The sequence below is a fragment of the Bison bison genome, unplaced genomic scaffold (assembly GCF_000754665.1).
Source record: "Bison bison bison isolate TAMUID 2011002044 unplaced genomic scaffold, Bison_UMD1.0 scf7180017864183, whole genome shotgun sequence".
In the NCBI taxonomy this organism is placed as follows: Eukaryota; Metazoa; Chordata; class Mammalia; order Artiodactyla; family Bovidae; genus Bison; species Bison bison.
In genome coordinates, this window is record NW_011494755.1 from 6,741,700 (window position 1) to 6,754,664 (window position 12,965).

Sequence of the window (12,965 nt, forward strand, 5' to 3'; positions counted from 1 at the left end):
AGTATAGTGCCTACTTCATAGGACTGTTGCAAAGATTAAATTATAAGGATGGTAAGAGGCATATGATTTAATTCTATGATTATTTTTTACTGTACAAATTTAAAAACTGTTTCTGCAAGCATTCCTCAGCCCTTTGCTGTGTCTAGAACAAAGAAACAATTGTTCTTTGAATGAAATAAACGGTAACTTCCACACTCTTTGCCACTTAGGTTGGAACTTCTATCTGGCCTATAAAGCCAGTTTCTTACTTAGAATCAAAATTCCCACTGTAATGTTTGCTCACAAGGAGCTCCCTGGTGAACCACCTATGAAAAATTCCTAACTGGTAATAGGACTGTTACCAAAGTTGGCAGCTTATTGTAACCTGAGACAGGAAATCTCAAATCAGAGATAAACAACTCCTTCATGGGCAGATATCAATTTTGGTCATAAGGATCATTCAGAGAACACAGGAGATATAAAATACTTTGTGCATAAATTAAAAAAAAAAACCAAAAACAGAATTTTAACATACTACTGTTATCTGTGCATTGCCCTCAGTAAGATTTTTCTAGAAATTCACACCAAAAAACCCTTAAACCAGTGGCCTACAAATTTACCAAAAAAGAATCAAGAACATATGAAAGTAACTAGGACGTTAAATACCATCAAATGGCCGGTTTTCATTTATTTTGAAAACTAGGTAAAGGCATGAGACAGTTTTAAAAAGTGTAGAGTTAATATTTTATTGTCACCTATCAGATGGCAGTAAGGTATATAATCTTCATACTTGATCTTTCCTTTGTGTAAATAAAAAAAAAATTACAAGTTTAAACAGCCAATGGCTGGTCATGTCTTCAGAAAACATGATTAGATTAATTCATTAATGGTGGCTTCAAGTTTTTCTTTATTAGCTCCAGAAAATTCACCCACCTGTTGAGAGAATATTGAATTGCCATTAGATGTAGCATTGCATGCCTATTTTGTGTATCAGATACGACCACAGAATGGGTCTGGGGAAGACAGGAAGTATATACTTATACATCCATGGATAACACTCAGTTAAGTTTAAAAACAAAACCCACCCTCAAAAGTCAAGGCTCAATTTTTCTACACAAATACCTCTGAACAAAGATAAATGCATTGTGATATAAATATGAAGTACCAATCACAGGGATTAATCAGCAAATCCCTGTGATTTAACAGAGATTAATTAACAATAAGGTGTCTCATTATGTACTTAATGAAGAATGACACATTTAAATATTCTTAAAAGGAAAAAATGGGGATGTGCTTCCCAATGTGAAAGGTAAGTCCCTTGTTTGTTTATATGCCACGCTAGCCTGTTACCCAGCTGGTTTTCAAGGTCAGATGTACCTACCTTCTGTCCCTTTTTAAAAAACTGGAAGGTTGGCATGCATTTGACTTCACACTCTGCAGCAACATCCTGAGGGGAAGAGAGGTATAGCAAGAAGATAAAAACAAGACTGAGTATTGAGCTCTGACACCTGTGATCTAAAACCAGATTCTTTTTCCTGTTACATACCCAGAACTCAACATTAGGGCATCGTGTCAATGTTTACATGCCTATACAATGATACAGTGGCACAAAAGCCGAATTGGTTATACTCTCAATTAAAATTTTAAAATATGTATTCTCATCTTGGAGAGATACTAGCCTCAGATACTATACAGTGACTCAAACAGTTTAAGAGATTATTCTGTTTTCTTGAAGTGAGGTACGTAGATGATGATCATAGGCTAAAGTTCAGCGTTAGCGAGAGGGACAACTTGTTTACAAAGGACTTGTTCAAGAAGAAAGTCTTGGTAACCTACAGGACAGCTCCACACAGACTTTTCTGCTTTTACCACCCCTCACTCTCCACACCTTATTCACACCAGGTTTGGGGGGGAAGATTCCATGAAAATGTTTTGGACTAGAGTGTCAAGTGAACAGGTCCATTAGGGATTCAAAACATCAGGTCAGCACTCAAAGAGGGTAGGGAGAGAAATGCAGAAAGAACCATGTACTCTTAACTATGTGGTTAGCAAAAGCTGTGAAGAATAGAAACCAAAGAACTTTCACAGGAAAGCAAGGTTGGTACAAATACCATGGTGTCTTCTAGCCAGGGATCTGGCAGTGAGGAACACAGGAGTTAAAAACGGAGCGGCCCTGAGATTGAGCCACCAGTCAATGGAAGCAGCCTAACTTCACCTCTTCCTCTGAGACTGGAAGAAAAGTGTGGCTTTACATCTTTATGAAATCGCACGTGTACTGTTGCTAGTTTGGGCAGGAAGGGTGGCAGACAAGTGCGGTTCTTCTCCTGATAACCTTTAAGCACTGCACACCAGGCAGCACAGGGCAGTAAAGGCTGCAATAAAATGGCTAGGAACGTACTGAATGCCTTGTACATCCAGGCACCAAATACTTCCTGAAAGCAAGAGTTACGTGGAAATTAGCAAGAACATTTGTTTAAAACCATAATGAAGATCATAACATTTTAATTGTACCAATTCCAGTAATTCAGGATGAAAAATGGGGTGGAGAGTTGACAGGAAGATAGTGAGCTGCACATGTCAAGGTTAGGACCTTGAGGGTGAGTAATCAGGAGAGACCAGGCTTCCCAGATAGTGCTGCTGCTGCTGCTGCTAAGTCACTTCAGTCGTGTCCGACTCTGTTCGACCCCACAGACGTCAGCCCACCAGGCTCCCCCGTCCCTGGGATTCTCCAGGCAAGAACACTGGAGTGGGGTGCCATTGCCTTCTCCGCCAGATAGTGCTAGTGGTAAAGAACCCACCTGCCAATGGGGGAGACACAAGGGACGTGGGTTTGTGCCCTGGATTCAGAAGGTCCCCTGGAGGAGGACATGGTAACCCACTCCAGTATTCTTGCCTGGAGAATCCCATGAACAGAGGAGCCTGGCAGGCTACAGCCCATAGGGTCACATAGAATTAGACACGACTGAGCAACTCAGCAGGCATGAACAACCAGAAGACCCAAAGATTAGAAGGGCAGGGGGACTGGTTTAGTTAAAGATTAAAAAATGGTTGTCTATGGGATGAATCTGGTCTAGACAGGTTGCTTGGTTCATGTAAGTACTTTAAAAAAAAAAATCTCTGAACTGCTTGAATATTTGGGAACACTGGCTGGCTCCTCCTAGCACTGGAAAAGCAGCTGCTTACTGTAGTTCCCTCACTCTTACTTTTAAGTCACCAGGTGGGTATCATCTTTCATGCAAGCAGTTGGCAGAAGCCTCAGAAGAGGTGGGTGTTAGAAGGGCAATGGGGTCGAAATGGTGAGCCACCCTCTCCACAACTTCTAATCAGAGAAACATACAGGTGGTACAGCTGACCTTCATCACCCACAAGAGCATGAACATGCAGGACTTGGAGATAAGGAAGATGGAGCAGAAGGATCTCGAGCTCACCTCCTCTCCTGAGCACATCAGAATCACAACTAGCTGCTGAACATAACCATCAAGAAAGACTGGAAGCTACCAAAAAAGATAGTCTACATCCAAAGACGATAGGGCTTGGACACTGATCACAACTTTCAGGTGAGAAAGCTACTCCCAAAGCTTTCTGAGCAGAAAACACAGGGTCCCAGTCAATGGAAATGATAGTCTCATTCCTGTTCTCAGATTCTGGATACCTCACCCAGTCAGAGCCTGGCACTCCTGCACTGGTACAACTGCCTTAAAATAAGCTGAGTCATGAAAACACGAATGCCTCTGAGAAAGCTTCTGAGTGTTTTAATCATGTTCATACGTTTTATGTCTTAAAACTGCAGTCTAAGTCTTTACATGATAAATTTTTAGTTAAAGCATAAAGAATTCTCTCACTGGGTATGAAAGGGATATTACAGTGTTCTTCAATCCCCATCCCTGAAAGTAAGAGCTGCTAAGGGAATGAGAATATTCATTTTAAACCCCCTAGATACACATGGTTAAACTACTTCACAATTCTAATGTATCAATTTATCAGTATGTATCATGATTTTTGACATCCAGTTTGACTTTGCATGTAATCAGATCCATCAGCCCTTCCCTACTCCCATCATTGAAAGCATGGGCTTTACTGGATTTTTAATGACCTCAGTAAAGATTAGTTGTTGTTTACTTGCTAAGTTGTATCTGACTCTTTGCAACCCCATGGACTGTATCCCGCCAGGCTCCTCTGTCCATGGGTTTCTCCAGGCAAGAATATTGGAGTGGGTTGCCATTTCTTTTCCAGGGGATCTTCCTAACCCAGGGATCAAAGATGCATCTCCTGCACTGGCAGGCAGATTCTTTACCACTAAGCCACCAGAGAAGCCCCAAAAGGTTAGTAGTCTGTAACTAATATTTGATCTCTATTACCTCTGTGAATGTTTTACTTTGTTTTCTATTACTTGTTCTATGCACTAATTTACCCATTCCTGTGGGGATTTGAAAAGACACGCAAACTTTAAAATTAAGGAGTTACTGCTGTGGTTTTAAAAATATCCTTTATCCTGAGTTGATCACTTCCTTCATTTAAAAACAAAGCTAGCCAATCCCTAATGGCACCCCAACTTCCTGCCATTTAAAAAAAAAAATCTGAAATTTATGTAGTCACAGCATAATCGGGATACACAACTCTTCCTCATTCCCCTAAAACCTCCTCAGTGGCTCCTTTATGGTCAAACCCTATCCCACCCCACCCCACCCCTGATCTGTTCTCCATCACCATAGGTTTACCCAATCTCAGCTTTTTATTAGTTTTTACTAGCTAAGTATAACAGGGCTTCCCAGGTGGCTCAATGGTAAAGACTCTGCCTGCCAATGCAGGAGTTGCTGGTTCAATCCCTGGGTTGGGAAGATCCACTGGAGGAAAAATGGCAACCCACTCCAGTATTCTTGCCTAGAGAATCCCATGGACAGAGGAGCCTGGCAGGATGCAGTCCATAGGGTTACCAGAGTTGGACATGACTGAGCACACATGTACCAAATGTAACCAGGCTACATTTTACCTTATTCAATTTCTTTTTGGTGGTTTCTAGTTTAGCATTTTGTCCCACATGGTGTCGTGGTAAAGAATCTGTCTGCCAATGCAGGAGACCAGAGAGGTGAGTTTGAGCCCTTGGTCAGGGAGATCCCCTGGAGAAGGAAATGAAAACCTACTCCAGTGTTCTTGCCTGGAAAATCCCAAGATAGTGGAACCTGCTGGTCTACAGTCCATGGGGTCACAAAGACTTGTCACTACTAAGCAACTGAGCACCGAGGACTAAGCAACTGAGCACCGAGGACCAACGTACCTTTAAACCTGCTCTTGTCACCTTTCATCAACTCACTCTTGGCTGTTCTAATCAAAATGGAGACATAGGCATTCTAAGATACTTTGTTTCTTTTAACTTACAAATATCATACTCTGGAGACCTGGGAGCAGAGGCTACTCTTAAGGAAATAAGATCAGTCTATGATGTGCAAAAGTAGTATTCACACTTTGCTATGCATACAGAGTTGTTTGCCTTCTGACTGTCCATTTGATTTATTACACCTGAAAGATAATCTCTTCCAGCTCAAGTGTTTAGAGATTCTTCTATAAAAACTAGGTGCTGTTTGCCCCCCAAATACTATAAACATTAAGTGCCTTGGGTTTGGAATTCATGCACAGCAATTATCTGCATAAAAAAATACTAATTCCTAAAACATTCCATCTATGATATGATCTAATGTTCAAAATGATGATATCCCTGTTATCTTTCATTTGCATTCTTTTAGAGCCAAAATGAGGAGATGGTTTTATCTACAGTGTTCCAAAGCAACCAGAGGACCCACTCCTGGAATCTGTAAATTCCATGGGGAATAATTCGTGGAATGACAATGAATTGCTTTTTGTTTGCATTACTTCCCTTGCTAATTCTGCTGACTGACCAGGTGTGTAGGAACAGACCGACTGTTACTATGTGTATGGGACAACCTAATTGAATCTGGAATTCAGTTTTTAATGCTGCAAAAGATTGATAAGGCTACTTAGATGGTAGAGTAGTTGTCACTGCCGCTGAGTCGCTTCAGTCGTGTCCGACTCTGTGCGACCCCATAGACGGCAGCCCACCAGGCTCCGCTGTCCCTGGGATTCTCCAGGCAAGAACACTGGAGTGGGTTGCCATTTCCTTCTCCAATGCATAAAAGTGAAAGTGAGTTGCTCAGTTGTGTCCGACTCTAGCGACCCCATGGACTTCAGCCCACCAGGCTCCTCCATCCATGGGATTTTTCTAGGCAAAAGTACTGGAGTGGGGTGCCATTGTCTTCTCTGAGTTGTCACTAGGAGTATGAAAAAAAAAAACAAAAAAACTACATGTTACTCAAAGCGAAAGGTCCACTTATGAGAGGCTCATTTTAAGGTCTAGACACTTTGAGGGTGATGATGAGGATGCCACCAGGCCTAAAGGAGGGACTGTCACACGGACATCTTGGCCTGCTCCACACGCAGACTTCCCAGAGGTTCTGGACTGAGGCAGAGAGCATCTGCCCTGGGCCCGGCACAGTTCTACAGGGGCCAAATCCCCAGGCTCTGCCTCTGACCTTCCTTCAGTGCTGCAGTCTCATCACCTGTGCAGTGGGGGTGCTGATAAAAACACTGCTGCTGGTTACTAGCTGGATGAAATGACATAATACAGGTAGAGGGCTTTCTAGTCCCTTCCAGGTGCCATTTGTACCTGGCTAAGATTAAGAGAAAAAAAAATTAGGTTAAAACAGGGAGCAAGATTTTTTCACAAACACATACTGTCTGCTCTTACTTAAAAAACCCACGACACATCAGAATAACTATCTTGACAACCATACAAATTCATTCATTCTATACCTGCTATAGCCCGACAGGTGCGCTATGTAAACAGGAAACAAAGGTAAAACAAGGTCTCGGATTCAAAAAAAAACTGACAGACCATAATGAAGGACAGAAACAAAGATCAGTATAGTCCCAGCTAAGCTCACTGAGAGCTTATCATGTACCAGCAACCACTCTGAACACTCACAGGTCTTATAAGATACTGACAACTGCCTTACGATGCTGCATCAATGTTGTGATTTTACAGAGGCTCAGCCCGAGGCACAGAACAGAGCTTTACCAAGCACACACAGCTAACAAGGGACATGATCCCACAACATTCAATCCAAGAAAAAGAAGGGCGGAACACACCAGGGGAACACAGAGGAAGGGAACTAAGCCATTCTGGGCATAGAAGGCAGGAACTAGAGAATTCCTGGAGAGGATGTGAAGTTTATGTCCAGAAGTTTGTCCGGCAAGAGATGAGAAATGTGCTGGGAATAAGCAATGCGCTACAGGGTGGAGCCCACAGGCTTAGGAAGTCCTGCTACATCCCCCCTTTTATAGACCCTTCTGGACCTTTAGAGTTTCCCATGTTTGCTCAGTGAGTAAGCAACCTTACAAAGCTGGTAGGGCAGGTATTAGATCTGGTCACGGACAATGGAACCAAAGCTCAGAGGGGACGAGGATGAGCCCAAAGCAGAAGCCGCTGGACCAGGACTGGACCCAGGTCTAGCGCCCTGGTTGCCACTCTGTACCTCACCCACTCTCATCCCTCTGAGGTTAGGCGAGCCTGCCCACACACGTTTAAATCCCAGCTCTGCTACTTCCTGTAACTCTATGGCCAAGCTGTTTGTTTTCCCGTCTATAAAATGGACAATGTGACAGGACCAAGGATGAAATGAATTCATACTTGTTATGCTCTGAGAGGTGGTGAAGGACAGGGAGGTCTGGAGGGCTGCAGTCCACGAGGTCGCAATGAGCGACTGAACGACAATGCACACAGAACAGTCTGCGTGACTTAAGTGTTAAGCATGTTTCTTTTCTCAGCTCTCTATCAAGGTACCCTGGTGTTTGGTCTTCTCAGTTTCTATTTGTTGAGCATCTTGGATTGTTAGGTAGACTATGTAGGCTTTTAGAAAGAAGACTACTAAAGTCAGGTAATAAGATGCCTCGATTTTGTTTTAGGATGTGATATACATAGCTCCTGCCAGCTAGAATTCAGCTTAAAACTGGCACAAGTACCTGTTCTGAAATAACTTTTTAGCTAGGGTGGTAGGTGTAGCGTTTTTCTTATTTATGAGAACGAGCAATGTGCAATTCAGAGGGAAAGGGCAAGGCAAAACGTTCAGCATTATTCCAGATTTCTAGCCACGTACCTGACAGTCATCCACATCTACTTCGAGGAACACCACGTTGGAATACTTTTCAGAGAGAGACTGGAGAATTAAAAAAAAAAACAAAAACCCAAAGATTTACCACTGGGTAGTGGCAGTCAACACACTTAAGCTTCTTAAATGGAAACTTAAAAGTAGGGACTAAAGATCCAGATATTTAGACTAGGGACAGGTAAGCATAAAGGATATTTTCTCTGAATCAAATTCTTCTTGGTATAAAATAATTTAGAACACTGATTTTGATTCCTGAGCTTCAAGTAGGGCCCATGTTTCAACTTGAAGAAAAACAAAATCACTTAGACAACCAAATTAAGTTTTGAAAGTTGTCTTCCATGGGCTGTATGTATCAAACTTAAGTTCTAAATTAAGTTGTTATGCTATGACTTTAGATGAAAGATCCAACAACAAAACCTCTTTCCTAGTGTTGTGACCACCAACCCCAAACAAACAGCTTACAAAAGCAGAAGCCGGCTAATACTTACATGAAAGAAAGGCTTGATCATTTTGCAAGGCCCACACCACGTGGCTGAGAAGTCGACTACTACGAGTTTCTCTCCTGCACTGTTCAAGGCTTCCTGAAAAGCGTACTAAGGAGGGAGAGAGGAAAGCTGATGTGAAATTACATTCATTTCCAAAAGCCTTGATAAAATGGACACAAAGCACAATGTGGAGGTCCTGTGTTCAGGGCCTGTTTTTTAATTAAAAACATGAAAACCAAGCAAATCAACTGAAGAAATCCTTCTGTGGTGTGTAGTGTTACTTGCTAAGAATGAAACAAGTATGATGTATACAGTGTATCAATATTCATGTCTTCACAAATACAACATATTATTTGGTTAATCCACATCCAAACTAAGTAAATGAAAGGAAAATAAAGACGTGTATTAAAAGTGCTTCCACATCAAATCTAGGTATATAGTAGACATTCATTAAATGCTTATTGATTGATTCAAGGAGTCACTCTTCAACTGAATGTCACAAACGCACAAAATTTTGCAACTAAAACTTCTTGACTAAGCTAATTTTACCTATGTTAGACCATTCAAAAGCTCAAAAAAAAAAAAAAGAAAATAACTTCTCCACACCCTTACACTCACTGTTGACTTTTAAGCATATATCCTTATATTCTTTTTAATGCAGTGTCCAGAATTGAGATCATACTCTTGATTTATCATTAATTTCTGCTTCCATCGTTGACCAACTAAGAAAGTTTTAGTTCTTCATGAAGGGAATTTTGTCACTTTTCACAAGCAATGCTTGTTGAATAGAATCCCACCAGCAGAGATGATCAAGAACCCCCACCACCAGCCCCCCTGAATTATCTACCAGTGCTCTTGATACTGTGACCCTAGCCACGTAACACTCTAGTTAACAAGGGACTCATTTTTAACCACAATTAGTCAGCTGCTGCTGACCAAAGCCACGGCCATGAAGAGAAATCAAAACACAAACATCTCTATCTGAAGTCTCAGTTTTCAAGGGAAAAGGTGCCAGTCACATTGGTTTAATCAAAACCCCACACAACCACCCCCTTGCTTTGAAAGCTAAGAATCAGGTCAGATCTGGTCCAGTAAAGAAGGAAAGTAAATAAAGCACCATTAAAAAAATTTTTTTAAGCGAATTCCTCTGAAGTTATTTCTCTAGATTTATAATTTCTGCCTCATGTTTCAGGGAAACAATTCACAAATGGTGTTTCCCTGGGACGGTAGGTCATGGTTTCTGTTTGCAGTTATGCAAACAAACACCCACACCTTTGGGTATGACAAGGTAGGGGCACAGAGTAAGAAGTATAGAAATTATCCTTCCAAACCACCACCTATATTTTCCAGATGAATTTCCTTCAAAGCCTTCCCTAATGTGATTTTTTTTAGGTCAAACCAGCCACTCTTTACTGCAAGATCCAGGTAAGACAAGAAAATAAGGAATGACAGTGTCTGCTCAGATGAATGCATGGTTTTGTGAACACGGTTGGCTCTTAGTAAATCCTGGGGAGGTTACTTTCAATCTAGAATAACTTTCAGCAATAAATGTTGGCTTCACTGAACATGAGTCACCAGCCAGGTATAGGTAAGACTTCATGACAAATTCTATTCTCTGGCCACTTAAGTTTGCCTAAAACAGACATCAGTTTGAAAATGAGTCAATATCATCTTACTAAGAAGCAAACCATAATTTCTAGCTTCCAGAAACTACCAATGAGCATTGATAAAGGTCCCCATCACTGACACAAAGGTTCTGAAAACAAAACAATTCACTCATATTTGGGGCAGGTAAGTAAGAGTAGCGTCTGGCATCTCTTTTCCTAAACACACGCATTCCAAAGGCAATCAACAAGCCTAAGAGTGGTTTGTAAAGCGTTCAGTAAAAGTGCCTGTGTGTTCAAATTAGGAGTTCAAGAAACGGCAGTAGCTATTCTTGGAACAAACTGTTGATTTTTCCTTCCTTACTTTTACAGTCTAGGTATCCCACTTGGATCTGAAATAGACCCCAGTGGCTCTGAACTACCAAAACCTCAGTTGTCTTGGATGACCAATGGCACCAATTTTAGTCCATCAGGATGAAAACTGAAAGTGTACTCAATATTTACAAGAAACATTCAAATCAGCTTACCTTTTGATTGACTCTAGGTCATAGTTCTGAAGACCCATTGATTACAACCCCAGATCAGTGCTTTTTCTGAGTAATGAACTTCCTGTCACCCTTGTACATCTTGCCATTAATGAGGGGAGGAAAGTGTCACAACTAAATAGGAAACTAAATACGACCACTAAAATAGGAAAAGACTGAATTTTGAAAAGACTGTGCTCCAGGAATCAGTCAATTTTTGGTGTGTAGTTGTATGGATTCTGAGACACATCAGCTAGACCAAAGATTTTTCACTCCTTTCATGGGTTTTCAGAGATTATACTGAAGAAGTCGCCAGCCTCTACAGAGGATCACCCCTTACTCCCCCCACCCCCCCATAGACTGTTATTAGTCATTCAGTAGATACTGACCCCAGGCTTTCCTGTGGCTCATGGTTAAGAACCCGCCTGCCAATACAGGAGACGCAGGAAATGTGGGTTTGATCCCTGGGTTGGGAATATCCCCTGGAGAAGCAAATGGCAACCGACTCCAGTATTCTTGCCCAAGAAATCCCATGGACAGAAAAGCCTAGAGAGCTACATTCCATGGGGTCACAAGTCGACGCGACTTCACAATTAAATACACAATCGATGTTGACCCTAACCTGAGGAAACAGCCTCAACACTGTATAAAGCGTCAGTAACAGAAACATTCATCGAAGCATGGAAAACTGCCTAAAATGTCCAGAATGTCTTCAGTTATTGAAATGATTCCAAAATCTTCTAATTACACAGAAAGAGTTCAGGCTAAATGAGACCACAAACACACACCTCAGAAATAAAAACGTCAATTATCTGTGGCTGCTTCTAGGAAACAGATCTCTCTCTTCCCAGATTTCCTGCAATGATCTTTATGTTTCTTGATCGTAAAAGGGAAAAAAAGGAACCATTAACATTGAAACTTCCATTCCTCGAAGCCAACCTCAGATCTGAACCAAGTACGGGCACTCCACTCGCCTTTTCCGGCTTTACTGGGGTGGGAAGTTTTCTCCCACTGACTTTTCTGACTCTGGATTAGCATCCATTTCTTGGGGCGGGGGTGAGGGGGCACAGTACACCAGACACTCAGGCTCTGAATTCTCAGAGCAGGAGAGTATTAAGTTTGCAATAACTCTCGATATATCCAACACTTTTTGCCTTGGGCATTCCTAAAAGGACACAACCGCCGTCAAGCACATAGCCGGCCGCGGCCGCACCCAGGGGACTCCGGGCTCCAGCGAACCCCACAAACCGAGAAAGAATCCCAGATGGGTAGGGCAGTGGAGGCCCCCGGGCCCAGCCTTGGGGACTGAGTCATTCCAAAGCCAGCGCAGCCGGAAACACGCCCTGCGTCGCAGGAGGAGGAGTCCCGAGGGCGCGGCCCGGACTTCACTTCCTTGCCGCCACCTGGGCTACTAAAGCAGGACTCGTAGGGGTTGGGGTGGGGGTGTCTCCAGCCCGGAACCTTCCCTTTCACGCGGCTGCAGCACGGGTCACCTCTACGACCCGGCAGCCGTGGTGGGGGGGTCGGGGGGGTCCTCCGGCCTAGACCCGCTCCCCAGGGAGCTCACTGCACCCAAAAGCGCGGGTGGATCACGCGGCTCCACGAGGAAGGAGTGGCGGCCAGCAAGCCCGGGCTTTCTTCAAGAAGCCCTCCACCTCCTTGCCCAGGCCCGTGTCCGGATAAAGATGGGGGGCCTAAGGCAGCCTCCTTCCATCCTCTACCCAATCCCGGCTTCCCGGCAAGAGGGGTGGAGGGGGCGTAGTGGAGGACTCCCGGGCGCTCTCCGCGCGCGTGCATCCTCCAGACACACTGGGTCACCTGGACCTTGCCCTCCAGGGAAACCTGTCCGTCTCCTCCCTTCCTCCAGGGAACGCTCCACGGTCCCGGACGCGCCCAGGCCCGGACTTCCCGCAGTGCCAGGCCGAGCCGCGGCGTCCCCTTCCCCGAGGGATGCGGAGGGGTGGACTGCCCACCTTTGGCCCACCGCCTACCCCAGTTGCCCGGAGCTTCGTGCCGCGCCCTGGCATGCCCCGGAACGCGTACCTTGCTCTCAATCTGTTTCACCATCTTGGCAGCTGGGGGTCTGACGAGCGACCTGACAGTGCAATCGATGGACACGGATCCGAGGGGCCGGACAGAGCTTAGCCAGCTCGCAGCCCGCTTTCCCTTTATAGTAACGGTGGGCGGGGCGGG

The 12,965-nt window shown here is 43.7% G+C and overlaps 1 protein-coding gene across 1 annotated transcript; it reads right to left on the reverse strand.

Moving 5' to 3' along the window:
- Nucleotides 1-642: 642 nt before the first annotated feature.
- On the reverse strand, nt 643-12,959 carry TXN (thioredoxin). The gene is made up of 5 exons (XM_010843558.1): nt 12,816-12,959; nt 8,648-8,752; nt 8,148-8,207; nt 1,361-1,426; nt 643-912 (listed from the first exon to the last, which is right to left on the reverse strand). Exons 1-5 carry the CDS (start codon nt 12,837-12,839, stop codon nt 850-852), a joined length of 318 nt encoding a protein of 105 aa, XP_010841860.1. The 5' UTR covers nt 12,840-12,959; the 3' UTR covers nt 643-849.
- Nucleotides 12,960-12,965: the final 6 nt, after the last annotated feature.